The following is an 18381-nucleotide window of genomic DNA, read 5'->3' on the forward strand; positions in this document are numbered from 1 at the left end:
GGCGCGCGCGCAAGTCTCTAATAACTATAAGTTTCGATGTGCGAATCGATATAATTATATAAATTATTAGGGATAGACTACTTACAGTTAGCTGCCATGGGTCAAGCCTAGAAAAGTGCATAAGCTGCCGGCTAGTTAGTACAGCCATAGCCAGACAGCACCAATAATTTATCACTATAAACATTTGAATGCTGCCAGATTTGATTATGTATGTACATCATATAATATATGCAAATCAATGCGTTTTATCACATCCATAGATCTGATATCCAGAGACAGAACGCTTCATACCCAGGATTTATTGAAGCCGCAAGTCCGTTTTAAAATAAAGGCACATGGCACAGAGTAGAATATTCTCAAAAAGGTCTTGAATTTAGAGTCATGGTTACTATGTGCACACGTGCGAGTAAACAATGCTTAAGATTATCGTGCTGTAGAGTCAGATGGAAATCCCGTATTCAGTTCGCATCTTGGAAACTGATTTGCACCTGCCTCTGATAGGATCAAGATTGCTAGATGCACTGAATATGTATTGCCAGAGACGCGGAGTTAAGGGCTTTGAACTTTTATTTCTGGTCTGCCTCGGGCTAGTAAAATAATTCTTGTGCAAAGGATGTTCCTTGAAGTATTGGAATGGCAGAATGAATCCCCTGCTTTTTCGGTTGAGCGTAGATCCAAACAACTTACGCCCCTAATATCATAAAAGGCTGCAAATGATTGAAGATTTTTCTGTTCAGCGGATAAACTTAAGCGCGTGATGATCGAAGTAGATACTCTATATGCATATGTACGCTAAAGCAAGGGCCTGCTTTAATCGGGGCCCGTCGGGTCTTTAACGTTTATTATATATTATTCTCCCTCGAGCTCTGTTTTTACTCACCGTGTGCATTTAGCCAGTAACGTAGCGCACTGGTATTCATCACTTCTTATAACTCGCAATACTTTAACCTCCTGAGTGTTTGCATACAATTAAATGAAGTAATCAATCAATCAACATCCTGAGTGTTGAATGGCGATCCCCGCAGTTTGAAGTTCATAGCACTTATCTCGACCCGTTCGCCCTTGAGATTCCCGAGACTCACCTACCTATCTTATGATGGCGGCGTTGCCAGTGTCGTCGGCGACGCGGCGACAAAGACGGATGAACTCGAGGGTAAACAGCCTGATTATCCCATTAAAGGTACGAAGTCTTATTTCCTCTTTAGGTATCGTGCCCCGCCCTTACATACGTCGGTGGCTTTGAATAAAGCTTTTTTCTATCAACAATACCACTGTATGTAACGGCCCACGCTTTAAACCGATGAAGCGGCAGTCCAATGATTAGTATTGTAACTACATCTCCGGCACTGGTATGCGGGTTGGGAGTAAATGGGCCCCGTGGTATTTATTTTTCTAAACACTTCTGTAGGTATCATAAAGGTGATTATGAAGTTCCCATGTTGATTTGTCCGTTCGCCCCTTGCTTCATATATATCCTAACATATTATTCCCATTAAATATTACAATATAGTTTATTTTTACTGTTCCCACCGGTAAAAAGAAAACCGTTCGATCGAGCTGGTGGAGTTACCTTGTAGGTACATAACCTGTAATAGCGATTGATTGACAAAAAAACATGCGTCAAGTCCCAATACCCGCAGATTGAAGTTGATCGGCGGGTGTAAGGTATTCGAATCTCACAACTACCGCCATAACTCGAAAAATTGGCTAGCTTCCAGAGATCAAAATTACTTGTATGGGAAACTTCTGATGCAGATCGATGCCATTCAACCAATCACTCGAGTGATAATCCCTGGCCGGAGATAGCCAATTTTTTCGAGTTTTGGTGGTACTAGGTAATTAACTAATCAAGCTTACTACTAGCACGCTAGCTAGTAAGCGTTCCTAGTTGTGCGGAGAAACTCCGGGGAGGCACTGGCAGGGTCGAGGTTTCTCCACAGGTCGTTAGGGATTCCAACGCCAGTTGTTGGCCCCAGCAGCGCGGGGAGCACAGCTAAATCTATTGCGGATACGGTGATGTCTCCGGTTTATTCAGTCCTAAATCGGACAGTGCCGAAAATTTGAAACGGCCGGGGGATCCTCGGCTGTATTTCGAAATTCTTGGCTAGGCGTCGTTAATTGTGAGGTTTGGAGATTAAGGTTTGAACACAGGGCACGATAAGGTAGCAAATATTTCGCGCAACGCTCACCTATCTCTCTCTGCCTTGAGCAGTTTCATTTAATACGAAGTGATGCTCACTATCATATCACCGAATCATATACGTCATTCGTGATATGCTGATACGTGCAGGCAGACATGAAAGAAAGAAAAACATATACCTTGTCAAGTTGTGTGTCTCTGGGTTAGTAAAAGCAAGCAACTTTGACAAGTGACTATCATCATTAAGCACATACAAGCATTGCCACGGCTCAACACTAATGCGGGTATTCCCAAAGTCTTGTTTGTCGTCGGCCCATATGTGATGATTTGACCATGGAAACACAGGCAAGCTCCTGGCAGAGGAATGTGACGAGCTACCCCTATTAGCTGGCATGGTCAATAAAGCTGCGAGTTCAGAGAAGAAATAGAGATATATTAATTGCATGTACCCAAGGCATATCGAGGTTTTTGGAGACGAGGCCTTGGTCGCCTGCAAGGAGAGGTCAAGGAAAAAGAAAAAACAAGGAATGGCGCCCGCATGGTCTCCGGGAGGCGTTTGCAGCGCAGATCCCTCCCGAGACTTGCATCCATATCCACATCGAGAAATAATTGTTAGTTACACCCAGCCTTGGCGTTAATATGGGATTGCCATGGAGCGCGCAAGGCTAAACCAAACCACCATTTTTTTTGGTATCTGGACGTCTGACGTATTAGAAACGCTTTTAGATGCTAGATGAAGAGTATTTACTGGAATAGGAAGCCATATTTAATGGCGGGAAGTCAGAAAAACAGGGGTGAAGCAGTGGGGGAATGGAGGGCGGATCGCGTATATTGTTAATAGGTGCAAGGCTCATTAGATTTTAAGCTGGAAAGGGAGATTCAAGTGCAGCTCAATGTTAGTCAGTTACTGGGCTGGGCTCTGTTCTGTACTACTATCTAATGCGGGGCGTTCAGAGGCTCTGGGTTACATAGTAAGGAGCGGAAGGAACACGGAGAAGTATTTAGTCCCTGTTATCCCCGCGTTTTTGTGGAGAAATATTTCATCATTCTGAAAAGCACTACACTTTTCTTTACGCTTTAGCTCTTGCTTTTCCTTCCATCCATCTGAGTGATCTTTTTTTGAACTCAGGATGGCTATCACTACCGTGCCAACGGGCTCAAGCACCGAGAAGCCTGTTTCCGTCCACGAGAATGAACATGAAACCCTTGAATATACACAGGCACTTCATAAGGTCAACTCACGCCTGGCACATCCTTTGGCTGGCTACTCTCATGAACGCTTGATTGAGATGGGAGCGACCTATGCTCGCAACCATGGGATGGAAGAATACCAGGAAGAATTCAGCAAAGGAGCCATGCTAGCCCAAGACCCAGGAGCATTTGAGACAATCCCACTCCTGACGGACGAGGACAGAAACATGTTGAGGCGTGAAGTCACACACAAATGGAGTCATCCGAAAGAGCTTTACCACATGGTTATCATGTGTTCTCTTGCTGCCGCTACGCAGGGAATGGGTATGTTGCCAGCCTCAACAATATTGTTAGCTTTATAGTAATACTAATATACCATTGATCATAGATGAGACTGTCATCAACGGCGCAAATCTCTTCTTCTTACCACAATTTGGAATTGAGAACCGTGAATGGATTGCTGGCCTTGTCAACTCGGCACCTTACCTGTGTTGCTTTACCATTGGTTGTTGGTTGACGCATCCGCTGAATAAAACATTCGGTCGTCGGCACACAATTTTCATCACCTGTCTCGTATCCTTCTTGACTTGTCTCTGGCAAGGGTTTACAAATTCATGGCAACACCTCTTCGTGGCTCGTTTCTTTTTGGGATTCGGTATTGGCCCGAAGAGTTCCACTGTTCCGGTTTACGCTGCTGAATGCTCCCCCCCCGGAATTCGTGGTGCTTTGGTCATGATGTGGCAAATGTAAGACATTCGTTCGGCATCTCTCCCTGCGGATATGCACTAACGGAATCAATTATTATAGGTGGACTGCTTTCGGTATCATGGTTGGTTACATCGCTGATGTTGCTTTTTACAAAGTTCCTGACCCACCTCATGTAAGTAATTCTTCAAGGAAATTGCAAGTGTATATCAAAACTGATGTTCTGGTCATCACAGATTACGGGCTTAAACTGGCGCCTTATGTTGGCATCAGCGTGTGTTCCCCCGTTGCTTGTTTGCGCACAAGTTTACTTCTGTGTAAGTCTAAACTCCTTGGCCTACTAATTTATAGCATATTTTCTAACACCCAATAATAGCCTGAGTCCCCGCGTTATGAAATGATGAAGGGCAACCACCAAAGAGCGTTCAACTCTCTCGCTCGTCTGCGTTGGACCAAGGTTCAAGCTGCTCGTGATCTATTCTACATGCACACTCTCCTCGAAATTGAGAAGGAATTAGAACATACCAAGAAGAATAAAATTGTGGAAATGTTCACCATCGGCCGCAACAGGAGAGCTATGATTGGTTCCGAAATCGTCATGTTCATGCAACAGGTAGTTCCAAACGATCATAAAACAATTACTCCGATGCTAACTTATTTCTCAACAGTTCTGTGGAGTCAATGTCATCGCCTACTATTCTTCAGTTATTTTTGTTGATTCTGGCTTCTCGCACGTCTCTGCCCTCCTTGCATCAATGGGTTTTGGAATAATCAACTTTTTGTTTGCTATTCCAGCGGTCTACACCATTGATACCTTTGGCCGTCGTAACCTCCTTCTTACAACATTCCCATTCATGGCTCTGTTCCTTCTATTTACGGGCTTTTCATTCTGGATTGAGGATCAAACTGCTAGAATTGGCTGTGTCGCCCTCGGAATCTATCTTTTTGGGATTGTTTACTCCCCTGGAGAAGGTCCGGTCCCGTTTACTTACTCCGCCGAAGCCTACCCGCTTTATATCAGAGATCTCGGCATGTCTTTCGCAACTGCAACAACTTGGGGATTCAACTGGGTACTTTCTATGACATGGTTACCACTCGTTCGAGCTTTCAAACCACAGGGCGCCTTTGGATACTACGCAGGCTGGAACATGATCGGTTTCCTTTTAGTTCTCTTTTTCCTACCTGAAACAAAGGGCCGAACATTGGAAGAGCTGGATCGCGTATTTGAAGTCCCTACACACGTTCACGCAAAATGGGGTCTTGCACAAATCCCTTACTTTATTAAGCGCTACATCTTCCACCAGGATGTCCCCGCACCGATATTGTTGGATTTGTCTGATACTCCTCACCACGCAGATAGCCACGGTGGTGACTACAAGGAGGCCACTGAGAAGGTTTAGATTAGATGAGTCGGATTTTTCTTTTCCCTAATGATATCACGATTTGGAATTTCCTTTCTTTTTGTAAATTTGTCTGTAATTCAATAGCAAGAAAAGATTACGATTACAAGTCTACAATATAATAAAAAAGCAAATGAATGAATCAACAAATGCCAATCGCGGCATCGCCGCGGTGGATCATGGATGTGCATTATTGAACGTTTTAATATGTAGTTCTGCTGTACTTTTTTTATTAGAGGTCGTTTGGCCTCTAAACTGTAACTATAAAGACAGAGCCTTCGCTCTCTCTCTCCTTGTTTCTAATCATCAGTTCATTTCTTTGGGTTCTTTTAGTTCTTCACCTTGCTTCATAAAGGCCATCTCTAAAAATAGCAGTAACAAGTCTACATGGGTGCGCGATCTAATAAAACCGTCCGCAGAGCCAAATCATTATCCCGAAGAACCACGCAAAGGATAAACTATAAAATCCCAAAGCTCAAAGAGCTTTGGCGAGAGAGCCCAGAGTTAATTTCTCGACGAGAGTGCGGCGTTGCCACACAAGTCCCTTTTACTGAATCAACGCTCATGAACAAATGCGAGTGATCTAGCATGATGCCAGTTGATGACCTAAGCTTGCAACCACTTATCCCATTGGAGCCCCAATAGAGCGTATTTACTAACTGTCAATTCTGGCAATTGACACTTTGCCACTCTCTAAAGCGGTATCCATAAGTGTAGGGTCGCTTGCCAGGCTATGAAATACATTAAAAGTATACCAAATACACTTGGAGGATACCATAGTAGTTATCATGCTGTTCTTGCAGCTTACGTATTTCATATCCCTATGGAGGGGAAGTATCAATTTTATCTCGCAACTGTCAATTCCAAAGTGTCAATTGTCAAAATTGACACTTAGTAAATACGCTCTAATATTATTACTAAACTCTATAGATAAGTAATAACATCAGTTCCAACCATATACTAAGAAATCTTCGTGATTGGTGAGCAATCGCACCCCCCTCGAAGCTTCCGGTTTTGAGGAGTGCCTCTATCTTACTAGTACAGCGAACATAATGCAATCATTTAAGTCATGCTACGGAATTCGAACACCTACTTGCGGCGAAGCGAGAATAAGTTTCCGCGGTTTCAATATAAAGTGGCGGAAACCTACAGGTATTCTCGCAGCAGGTATGTACATGTAATATCTACTCTAGAGCTACATGTATTTATCCATATGTATTTCCTTAGGTGTAAGCGTGACCAGTCGTTTCCTGTGACTGCTACGTAAATATTAAAACCAAAGCGATGCTAGATCGCCACTAAGAGTGGTTGAAATCTGCATGGCTGTTTTTGCTCAGGCACTCATGATATACGTGATTTCTAGGTCAATATGATGGTACTAATCTATGCCTAGAGGTTTTTTGATTTTAACACGACATCATCTGTTAAGGGATGACATAAGATTCCGAGCCTAGGAGAATATGGGTAAAAGGGTCCGGTGTGGCAACACAACGAACGAGGCCTCACCAGTTCACTACCACACCCTGTAGCCTTCAAGTGATGGGACAAATGGAATCCGAGATTCAAGATTTTGAGTTTATCGGTTGTAAATACAATTGTGTATTGACTCCCATATTTATATGGTTGTCAGTATGTAGTGTAGGGTACGTCATTAGTAAATGATATGTATCTGGATACATAAGGTTCCTCTATTCTACTACTAGATTAAACAATAGAGCTCTCTTTATCTTCGTTTTCATATCCCCGCACCTATCAGTCCCATGAATCATGTGTAGGTCAGTTCTATTGAATTAGGGGGATTCCGAAGCTGCGAGAATTTCCAGCGCTATACGTCCGGGTATGCAAATACATACATTATTTATATACTTTATAGTAAGTACTATACATACATGTAGTCAGTATATATATCGGACTATCAATCTAAAACTTTTCCTATATTCAACACCATTCAAGATAAGTCAATACATGCGGATTGATATTCGTATATTTGATGTTTGTAATCGATGGTCAGGTACTAAAGTAATAATCCTAGGATCGCGAGAACTTACACGTTACGGTTGTGTGTGGTAGGCAAAGGGGGGGGGCTAACAATAATCTCTCGAATTGGACTAGTGGGACGACAATTATCGAGTGATATTTCGTGATGTTATTTTCGGCTAGGCCTAGCTTTGGACAATACATGTACGCACGGCTGCTATTAGCGTGGCATGAGGCACATGTGTCAAGATGGCAGTAAAGACGCTAGTGAGGTACTATTCCGATCTTCCTCTCATTTTCTGTACGTTTCCCCGATAACCAACACCATCATAAGATATGCGTACATATAGCTCACTAATAACCTACAAATAATTTCGAGTGTCCGAGTCTTCTCAATCATCGAACGTACTAAACAGGTCTCTTAACCCCCAACTCTTAAGCACTCATTCTAATAACTAAGTGACCATATTTGGTTTTAATTCTAGTTCAGCGATCCTGTGTGTCCAACATTCACTAGGGGTTTTGGAACTAAAATGGCCCCAATTGCAAGCTGAAGGATTATTTTGGTAAAGTCTTGAACATATTACTTTAGTAATTGATTCGATAATACAAATCTCTATACAGTGGATGGACACGCAATAATTGCACAGGTATTCTCTTCCCAAAAGATGGACCACAGATGTTTTTGGCATAAAACTTCAATTCTAATAATACAAGCAGCACACACACAAAGTCTCCCACAGATTCCGATCAAAGAATTAAAGCAAAAGGGTTCAAACTCACCATCATTTCGAAAATACGCCAAAACCCTCCCCCCAACAACAAATTCTCAATAGTGCATGCAAAAGCTCCGTCCGCCCCCAACCCTCTTCGTCCAGACACTCTCCTTCAGCGACAACAATCCAAACACTCCCTCAAATAAACAACAATAAAACAGGCGCTCGATCTGCCAAACGAAGAGATTTTATTCAGCGCTCGAGCTTCGGTCACATGTAGCGCGCAAATGCAATCTTCCCCGGCCGGAGGAAGAGATTCGCGTCAAACAAAACACGGTCGAAACGATCAGAGGCGAAACAATGCTGCGATTCAGTTGTGATCAAGCTGGCTCAATTCCCGTATTTTTTTCGTGGGTGGTCCAAAAAGGCGCTAATGGGAGTTTCGCAGACGTGAGTAGATCAGTGGATGGTGAAACTCGCCGCTCAGATGGGATAGTCGATGGCTTACTTTATCAGTAACCCAAGCCTGGTAAAAGATCAATAGAGAGGTAGCTTACTTGATGAGATTAAAGCAGTAAACAAGTTAGATAGTTCAAGGTGTCGTCTCCGACGCGCCCCAGTCGAGTCATTAACGATGGTTATAGCATAACAATTTTAATTGTCCTTAACCAGAATCAGTAAAAAAATCATAAACACATTTCCCCCTTCTCCTCTCAAACCATGGAGACTTTGTGTGGTTAGACCGCGGGCTACGGAAAATCTGGAAAGGTGAGAATTCGACGTTTATATCTCCTACTCTCTTTGCCAAGAATTCACGACGTCATGACACTACACACATTCCCAGTATTGATCCCTGACAACTGACGTAGAGCGACAAGCAAGGGTAGGAGAGCCAAAAACCAAGTCTCGATGGCAAAAAATAACTTCAGAGCTAAAGTAGACCCTGTCTGCATGACGTTCTTGCTCGGGGAGTCTCATGAAGATGACTTCATCGCATCCAAAGGAGGTCGGCCAACGGCAGCATCGGAATTGAACCGGATTGTCGCTGTCAAATTAAAGGAAGGACCCGAAACCAACTTTAGATTTGGCATCCAAGAGATAGATCGATCTCGCTGACACGGGATTCAGCTTGGCATAGGGTCCGACGATGAATTCCCTGATTGGTATTATTGCGGTTTTCAGGGTCTAAACATTGATAGGCACTTTTTTCCGTTAGGTTCCGGCAGGTAATAGTACGAGGGCCATTCTTGCTCTCAAAACATCGGCCTAGAATGATGACATCGGCTAAAGTAAAGTGACAATCAATTCATTTAATACCGGGCGCTGTCCATCCTGGTGCCAATTCCATAGGCTCAGGTCGGGTCTTAAGTTACCTATCATACTAGAGGGCCGAGCTTAGTTGATACGGCACCGGCCGGAGTGCCTTTTAGTAGTAGTTCTGATAATGTGTGTTGCCAGGCACCACATACCACTGATAAGAGCGCCACAGCAAAAAAAAAATTACGGTTACCCCGCCAGGAACACACCCCACAGCTTAGAGGAGCACCACAAGGAACAGTTTGCTCACACAAGAGAACTTTGATCTATTTGGTCCATGAACCATCAAGTAATATTTATTTATTTTACTTTTGCATTCTCCAAAAAACCATTGGGCATGCAAGCTACCAAAAAAACTTCCCAAAACATAAAAGATATCGCACACAAATATTTATATCAGAAACCCAATAAAAACTCCCATTTTGTCCCTTTCCCTTAGTCGAAAACAATGGCCGCCTTGATCGCACTCTTGTTTTTCATCGCCTCCAAGCACTCGCCCCATTGCTCGAGTCTGTAGGTCTTGTTCACAATACCCTCAACCTTGACTTTTCCAGTGTCGAGGTATCCGATGGTGGCGGGGAACATGTAGGTCTCAGAGAAGGATCCAATGATGGTGATTTCGTCACCGAAGATCTTGCTCGGGGGCCATGAGACGCGGGCAGAGTCACTGTAGACACCGTAAACGACGAGCTTTCCACCACGGCGGACGTAGTGAATAGCATCCTCAAGAATCTTGGGGGAACCAGTGGCCTCAACGACAATGTCGAATCCGTACGGGTTGTCCTTCTTGATCTGCTCAAACTGGGCCTCTGGGTTTGATCGCGAAAGCTCAACGTAGACGTCGGCAGCGTCCAACTTCTTGGCCAAGTCCATCTTTAGACCCTCTGGGGCAGCAACGACGACGTGGGAAGCACCGTTGTGGCGGAGGAGCTGAGCAAGACAGAGACCAGTGGGACCAGCACCGAACATAAGGACTGAGGAACCGAACTTTGGTGCAATCTTCTCAAGACCGTGGGCAGCACACGAGGCCGGCTCAAGGAGGGTGGCATCAACGTCAGAGAGGTTGTGGATCTTGAAGACCTTTCCAGCAGGGTATGCGCAGTACTCAGCGAAACCACCGTCCACTTGCTTCAAGTTAGCATGAAGACAGAAGCATATTATTCAAATGCGTTACTTACTGGTCACACCGTGAGCCTCAAACTTCTCGCAAAGCAACAGCTGTCCACGGCGGCAGTAGAAGCACTCGTTGCAAAGCTCGGAGTTATCTGCGCAAACACGCTCGCCAACCTCGAATCCCTTGACATCCTTTCCAATAGCAGCAACGACACCGACAGTCTCGTGGCCTTGAAAATCAATGTTAGTTAAATGATCAATTGACTCGTTTAACAATTGCTGTTGATGTATAGCTTACCAGGAATGAGTGGGAACTGCGGGGGACGAGCACGTCAGCGACTGATCAAATAACCACAGAGGTGCCTGCAGGGGGCCGGCTATCCAGAAAGGTGTCCACCAGTTCTGGCAGCGTATATAATTGGGGTTCTCCCAGGTAACCGACGTAGGAAGGGTATAATAATTACCTTCGCAATGAATTCTCCTTCGTGAATGTGCAAGTCCTACAATCAATCAGTTTTTTGTTTCTTCCGAATCTAATCCTTATCACCACTACATACGGTTCCGCACACACCACAGGCCTTGACTTTGATCTATGTTTACATTAGTTGGAGCCCTTGATTTTAATACTAGTGAGCTAGGAGACTGACCAAGACATCGTTATCACGAACAACCGGGAGAGGAACCTCGACAACGGCATACGACAAAGGTTTGTCGTAGCTAATAAAGTATGGTATCAGCCACTATACTCCGCTCATATAAGACGATTATCTATCAACGATAAGAACTTACCGGAGAGCCTTCATGGTCTGTGGGAGTCCTGACATCTTGAGCTGAGTTTGGGCCTGGTTTTTCTAAAGAGAAAGAGAGATAGGTAGAGTCTTTTGATTGAGAATGGGGATGATGATATTGGAAGGAAAGCTCAATGACCGCGGGAAGGGTGGGACTTTATAGGTTATGAGAGAAATCAGTCAAGAACCTTTACACCCACCAACTCTCACATCCCTTACTAACAATTAAAGACCAAACAAGGTCACAGCTTCATCATCATAATTGGATCCGGTGTGGTTGCTCTGCTTCACCAGGGCACCCCGATTCACCACATTTCAGTCGCCCACCCCCCAGTCAGTCTCTCCAGTTTAATGCGTTCAATTCGGACGCTAATTGACGCTGTTGCGTTGTCCTAGCCTCGATAGCTTGCTGCTTGCCCGCATCTTTCCTCGCCCCTCTCACCCGCGGGGGACATGAAGCAAGCCAGCCGCTCGAGTTGACCCCACTAACCCCACCAAGCGATCGACCAACCCCTCTTTCGTACAACCCTTACCTCCTCGCCGCGCCGCACCCACCATCCCTGTTCACCCGGGATAACCAGCGGCTTCCGTGAATATCCCCGTTTTTACCTGACGCGATAGGTTCTGCGAACTTCCAGTACGTACCATACTGCGCTTCTCCCGAAACCCCTAGTCAATTCAGTTCTACAAGGAAACTCGTATATCAGATCCCGACTAAATAAACAACACATAAAAACCAAGAACCGGCCGGAGTTCGGAAAATCTATCTTACCTAGCTGGTTGTATTTACCATCTTCAATTCCCGCAGCTGTCGGCACATTTCCTGCCGGGAAAACTAGATGTAGGCAGGTGTTCTTGTATGGTCTCTACAAACCAACTTTCATGGATTTGAGTTCAGGAATATCCCTCAATCATGCGATAATCTGTATAAACTGAGTTGTTACCGCGCCCTTTGAGCAATGCTAAGCACAGCTATTTCAAACAAAGTAATACACGTAAAACGAAAAAGGGGAACGGGTATGTCCCTTAACGAAAAACTGAGATATTATATGATTTCTAGTTGGGCTACATAAATTGGCATGCTTGGTATCTAAGAAATGTGGGTTGATTTACTTAGATATTCACCCGCGCATGCACGAGATATTCCATGTTGCACCTACTAGTACTCTTGGCCGTTTTAATCAGCTATCAATGGCCCTTAGATAGGTAATGATGGTAGCGGCATTAACGGCAATTATCGAAACTTAAGATGAACTGTACACGTACTTAGAAGTCGTCTATTACTTTCAAAATAGTTGAAACGTTTACCTTCTATATCGTGAGAGCTTCATTGGAACCCCACAAGGCCCCTTATCAGAATCAGAGAGATGACCCGTCAGCCTTGCACATTTCGCGGGGTTAAAGTACTCTGCATACTCTCCACTAGGTATCCTGCATTGCATACATACACGCTGCTGCTGCTGCACTTCAAGAAGTGATGAGTGAAGTGAGGTGGGGTAAATTATTTAGATGATGCACACAACGACTGCGTGTAGGGCTTAGCTTCTTTTCTTTTTCAAGACTAGACTAGCAAATACAGCATAACTAGGGAAGGGTAGTTTCAGTAACAGCGAATAGAAACATCCTACGTAGAATCAGAAACCGGAATTCCCTCCGGGTGGAAAGGACTGTAACCCGGTGCGCTGCTCCTCTCCGGTCAATGGGTGGACAGAATGTCTGAACTGTAGAACTCTACTGGCCGGTGTTACTAATTCGTTTCGTCTTGGGTTAATGATTGGTGATACTACCAACTCACGTGATTGGCTATAACTGATCTTAACGATGTCATCTTAAAGAGAGCACCAGTATCACCACTATATAGCTACTAAATAAGACAACTTCAATAATTTACTATATATTTCTTTATATACACTTATGATATAGCATTTATATGAATATCAGAAGCTCTTATAACACGTTTCATAATAGGAAGTCGAAGCAGATTTTAAAGTCTTTCTTTATATACAAAACTATCAAGGCCATACCTACATGCACATATACATTAGTAGGGAAGAACCCCGTACCACGACGTCCAGTCTGGGACCTGAGACCTGGGACCTGCATCCAAGCCCTAGAACCACGGGCCGGGAATGCCCCCTCTCCATGGGTCGGATATCAACAAATCACTCGCAGCTGGAGTGCCAGCGAACCTCCAACCTCTCACAAAGCGGCCGAAAGGGGAACGCAAGCCATTATAAGTTAAAGAAAGCCCTCTCCTTCCTGATCCCGACCCTAAATGCCAAGCGGTATATCTCCCTCTGCCAGGAAACAATAAAATACACCAACCACAATATGATAATTGCTCCCACCACCTGCCATTGCCAATATTCAGAACTATGCAATATACATGATGTAGAAAAGAGTAATGAAAGTGATAAAAGGAAACCCTCAAATCGAGTAAAACCCCTGCTGCCACTTCTATTATTAAGGGCAAGTCTTGTCATCATTATTGAAATTCGGACAATAATTACCTCTAACTATTCCTACGCCAGAGTTTGACAGTTCACCACCCCTACCAAGTGCCCCTGTATCCCCACCTCGCATGCATGTCAATTGTGCTAGCCGGCTAGTTCATCGATCATTATCGTCTGTATGCCAAAGGTGCATAAACTGATTGCGCACATGTATCCCACCCCGCTTTCCATAATTTGGTTAGTGGTATGACGATGATGATCCCCAATCATCTTCATATCCACATCCGAAATCCGAACCCGGTTGTTGTTGCGCTAGCTGTTTGACCCTTTGGCCCAGTTCATAAAAAGTTCAAGCCCGCACACACGCACACACGCACGCACATCTCACCACCCATCTCATCTGCCATCAAAGGCCACCTCAGACTCCACACATCGAAAGAGAACAATAGAAAAAAGAAAAAAGAAGATAAAACCAATAATGTCCGCCATATCGAAATCCCAAGCACATAATCATTTCAGTCCAAAGCCTTCGCTTTCTGTGACGGCACGCCAAAGCATGCTCTCAAGCTTCTCCCTCCGTTTATATCTCCAGAGGCAAATCTGGTTAAAGCAAGTCCTAGCCACAGGGAATCTATTGCAATCTTGTCCTAGACAGCCCACTTTGATAATCAAGCTCGTTGCTCCCATTGCTGGTATTCTGTCACTGCCAGTGATAAAATGCAGTAGCATCCTCTGTTCCTTTGGTGAGATTCTCTCAAAGAAGCTCCAGAACCACCTGACTACAGGATCATTATCTGCTGGCGTCGCGTTTCCCCAGCCATCATATACGGCAACGGCCTTCATCGCAGAGACATCGAGCGCCTCATCAGAGCCTCGTATAAGGAGCTCAATCTCCTCTGGTCGGAAAAGAGATAATGCATTGCCCCCGCAAACCGTGTAAAATCCACGCTTGAAAGGTTCGAATTGCCTGGCTACAGAGGTATCCAGGATCCATCTCAGATAGAGATCGACAAACTCTTTCCGATTTGCATTGGTAACTGGTTTATTCTCCCCGCCGGGGCAAAGAGGTGCAACGATCACTTCACCGTATCGTTCAGACTCTGCAACAAAATCGCGGCAGAAGGTTGCCTCGACATCACCCTCGAACTCCAGCAGCTTAACCAACCCGCTTGCCAAAGCCGGTCGGAAAACTGCCAGGTCTTCCAAAGTTTGAACTAAAGGGGGTCGAACAGAGGAGGTTGCCAGTTGGTGCTTGTTTGTCAGGTGCAGAAGCTTCTTGAAGACATATGGCGGCAAAGCCACGTCCAGTATTGTGGAATTATAGATTGCAAGTCCCAAGAGCATACCAACCAGGTAATACTCCTCAGAGGATTCCAAAGAGTATGGGTTGAAATAACAGTACTTAGAGTCCTCGTCGTAGATAAACATACCTAGCCACTTTGAGTGTCTCGCGCCGGGAGAATATTAGAGAATGGCATTGACTTACCGTAGTTAGGATCGAAAACGTCCCGGGCAACCATCAAGAACCACTCTTTCTTTAATCCACCCGCATCTACACCGTCCTCCCCAATAAATTCAATTCTTAACCCTTTCTTGATGTCATCTATGCCCCCTGCACCCTCACTTATTCCTCTCAAACTGTCTTCAACCAAACACTCTCTCCGGACCTTCAATACGAGATATTGATTTACTGCTCTTCTGGTAGATATACTATTGAAAAACGCCTGCCGAGCTTGAACTTCCATTTGTCGCTTGGCGTCGTGCTCAAGGATCTGTATCTTGGATCCCATAGACAACAAAAACGAATACTGACAAAAGCAAAACTTTGAAGAACGTGACTCCCAGACATCGAAATCAGCTATCAAGTCATGGTAATCGAGAAGCATGTTGTAAAACTCGCTAGTGAGAATAATTTGGCCTCTCCGTCTCGCTTCACGCCTTGCCATGACTGCAGAATTCATGTTTTCTTCATCATCTTTGATGTTCTGGACCATGCCACGACGACCAGCAGTGTTATTATTTGCCGAGAAAAACAATGCCATAACTTTTGCTGCTGCCTTTATTTGCCAATCATCGTTATATGGCAACTGCTTGACCCCCCGCCCCATCATTCCGGTTGCCTGTTGTGTTTTTTTTCTCGCGGGCTGTCTCGTGAGTCGGTAAGTGATGAAGCTTCCTACTAACTCCACTAATCGCCGAAACTGAACCTCCGGCATTCGGGTGAACCACGAGACAAGGTAGTGATGGATTGAATTATCAAGGTTTCCGACCAATCCCATGATACGTTTGATAATTCCGGAATGATGACCGGGACCACCTGAATTGCCACTCCGGTTGGACGAAGTGGAAGCTTGCCTTTTTAGCTTGGCCGGCGAAAGAGCAGGTTCCTCCTTAATATTTAGGGGGGACCTGAGATCTGAGGAAGAAGACATACCATGGACCTTGGAGACCGGACGAGAAGACTCCGGATATAAAAGAGGGTTTGCTAAGATTATAAGTAGAAACCTAACATCTTCAGGCTTCTTCAATGGCCTTCCGGGACGTTTCAAAACACTTTCTGTAGCTTTCAACAGGGATCTGCCAATGTGAGCCCTAGCATCTTCCATATCTTTCCTAAGTTCGCTATCCCAGCTCCTAGAGTCGGTGTTTTCATCTCTGTAATCCGCACCAACATTTATTACCATGTCGTAAAGCTCATCCACACTTTCCCAGTCAATTCCAGGACTTCTCACACTGGTAGGCTTTGTTTCGGGTACGGTTTTTGTCTTTTCTTTTTCTTTTTTACTGGAATTTAACTCCTTACCTAGGAATCTACCTCGTTGCAATAAAATTGTTTCTTTCTCCCCAATTTTATTCGTAACAGGTATATCAATCTCCTTTGACGACTTCGCTGGGGACTTAGACCTTCTAGGTGAGGTAGATCTGATATCTTGAGACTTTGGCTCCAGGCCTTCGCTGCGCCTTTTCAAAAAGCTCGCATTTAGACAGTCACAACTTCCAAAGGTGGTTGTCAAATAATTCTCTAATGGTCTAAACGATTTCCTCACAAGTTCCTCGTGAGGAGTGCTTTCTGGATTTTGCCGACTCCCAGTTTCCGGTCTATCGGCGCCATTTGACCCTGGAGACAGTGAACCCTTCCCTGCGGGTACATACATTGAGCGACGGTCCCTAGGTGGAGGTGTAGCTGTAGAAGAAAAACTCTCTGAAAGACTTAGTATAGGTAGCGAAGGCCTCCGCGACGGCGCCGCATCCGCAAGGTCTCTATGTGCTGGAAATGCCATCATTGCAGCCGCTGTGTTAGGTGAGAATTTAGAAAAGACCGGAGGTGTCTGCACTGGGCCTCCCAGTCCGCCAGATTCATCCGACGGCCTCCCCGGGATCGGAATTGGCGGAGGAGGTGGTGGATGTTCCGGCATATTATCTAGCCATTCTCGTTGCTCCAGAAATCCTCTTATACAGGAATTTATGATTGATCTCGTTCTCTCGGCAGAGATTGGCGGTATACCTGCAGCAGTATTATCAGCCTCAAAGGTTCAACACTCCCTTTGCCTTGATGTATCACACCCTTGGTACACTGCTCAGCCGGAGCGAGGTCGTTGATAGTTGTACATGTCGTGCATCGAAAAACCGACAAATGAGTTGGCCACCGAACGTAGGAATCGCAACATGAGCACCGACCCGTTGTCTAAAATGCACCGAGCATCCTTGTAAGCACGAAATGCACATTCCACGCAGAATTTCGACTGTGAACGTAGTGTAACTAGTAGAGCCGCAAAAAAAAACACACACCAAAGGTAAACACGTACAAAATTTGTCTGCAAGTTTCCTCCATTCCCCGCCATTCCAGAAACCATGTCTGTAGGAACTGTTGAGTGTCTCCTATTATTCCCGCTATGCGCAGTGTGCCCGCCATCTCTTTCTAAAGATCCCAACATATCTCCTTCGTTTGCTCTGCTGATATAGTGTCTCCCAGGCTCTAGATGTGCGCCAGGCGGGTTAGAGTTTCCGGAAGGTATGTAATGTGACTGTGACCTCCCGTGAGATCTGGAGGTGGATGGTCGGGACGGAGGTTGTTCGGGAACCGAAAGCTGGTCCTGATTATGGGGAGGAGGGAGTAGACGAGATGGCCAGGACGGCATTTTATCAGAACTGAGGAAAGACACTCCTTTTGAACGATCGTTATCGTCGACAGAACCTGGGGGAGGGGTTACGGGAAAGAGGCCAAATCTAGAGGCGAGGGCCCTAGCAGTGAAAAATGGAAGGCAGGAAAAAAGTGACACCAAAGGAAATCTGCTCGTGACCGCAAACCTCCAGATGATGCACGGAAGTGAGAAAGGATATCTTGGAGGGTGTGTGAGACTGGTTGAGCGAATGGGTACAGCACAGTACTACAAAAACGCTGGGAGGTTATCAGAGCTAGTTGTCGTACGTTACCTTCCTTACACGCAGTATTAATAAATACCAGCAGAGTAGACACAGTTGAAAATTTCTAGTCCGTGAACGTCATCCCACGCCGTTGTATCTACTTCACCTGCCTTATTGCACTTTATAAATTATCACTCTATGTAAGTAGAGACAGAG

At 45.0% G+C, this 18381-nt stretch overlaps 5 protein-coding genes across 5 annotated transcripts; 2 read left to right on the top strand and 3 right to left on the bottom strand.

Annotated features, from left to right (window-relative positions):
- Positions 1-2027: 2027 nt before the first annotated feature.
- Positions 2028-2534, bottom strand: LAJ45_09548 (uncharacterized protein; the record flags this gene model as incomplete). Its single annotated transcript, XM_046119089.1, has 4 exons — positions 2028-2104; positions 2190-2203; positions 2263-2319; positions 2395-2534. The coding sequence occupies 4 exons, from the start codon at positions 2532-2534 to the stop codon at positions 2028-2030; spliced, it is 288 nt and encodes a 95-aa protein (XP_045967659.1).
- A 736-nt stretch (positions 2535-3270) lies between these two features.
- On the top strand, positions 3271-5436 carry LAJ45_09549 (uncharacterized protein; the record flags this gene model as incomplete). The annotated part of the gene is made up of 6 exons (XM_046119090.1): positions 3271-3655; positions 3720-4077; positions 4139-4211; positions 4273-4353; positions 4413-4649; positions 4705-5436. 6 exons carry the CDS (start codon positions 3271-3273, stop codon positions 5434-5436), a joined length of 1866 nt encoding a protein of 621 aa, XP_045967660.1.
- Positions 5437-9881: 4445 nt separating this feature from the next.
- LAJ45_09550 (uncharacterized protein) lies at positions 9882-11383 on the bottom strand (the record flags this gene model as incomplete). The annotated part of the gene is made up of 7 exons (XM_046119091.1): positions 9882-10570; positions 10625-10789; positions 10858-10873; positions 11024-11059; positions 11117-11149; positions 11207-11276; positions 11349-11383. The coding sequence occupies 7 exons, from the start codon at positions 11381-11383 to the stop codon at positions 9882-9884; spliced, it is 1044 nt and encodes a 347-aa protein (XP_045967661.1).
- A 130-nt stretch (positions 11384-11513) lies between these two features.
- LAJ45_09551 (uncharacterized protein) lies at positions 11514-11940 on the top strand (the record flags this gene model as incomplete). The annotated part of the gene is made up of 3 exons (XM_046119092.1): positions 11514-11526; positions 11579-11680; positions 11744-11940. 3 exons carry the CDS (start codon positions 11514-11516, stop codon positions 11938-11940), a joined length of 312 nt encoding a protein of 103 aa, XP_045967662.1.
- A 2370-nt stretch (positions 11941-14310) lies between these two features.
- Positions 14311-17939, bottom strand: LAJ45_09552 (uncharacterized protein; the record flags this gene model as incomplete). Its single annotated transcript, XM_046119093.1, has 5 exons — positions 14311-15230; positions 15287-16150; positions 16235-17305; positions 17365-17485; positions 17607-17939. 5 exons carry the CDS (start codon positions 17937-17939, stop codon positions 14311-14313), a joined length of 3309 nt encoding a protein of 1102 aa, XP_045967663.1.
- Between the last annotated feature and the right edge of the window lie 442 nt (positions 17940-18381).

Source organism: Morchella importuna (assembly GCF_003444635.1).
Source record: "Morchella importuna strain M04M26 chromosome Unknown Morimp01GS037, whole genome shotgun sequence".
Lineage (NCBI taxonomy): Eukaryota > Fungi > Ascomycota > Pezizomycetes > Pezizales > Morchellaceae > Morchella > Morchella importuna.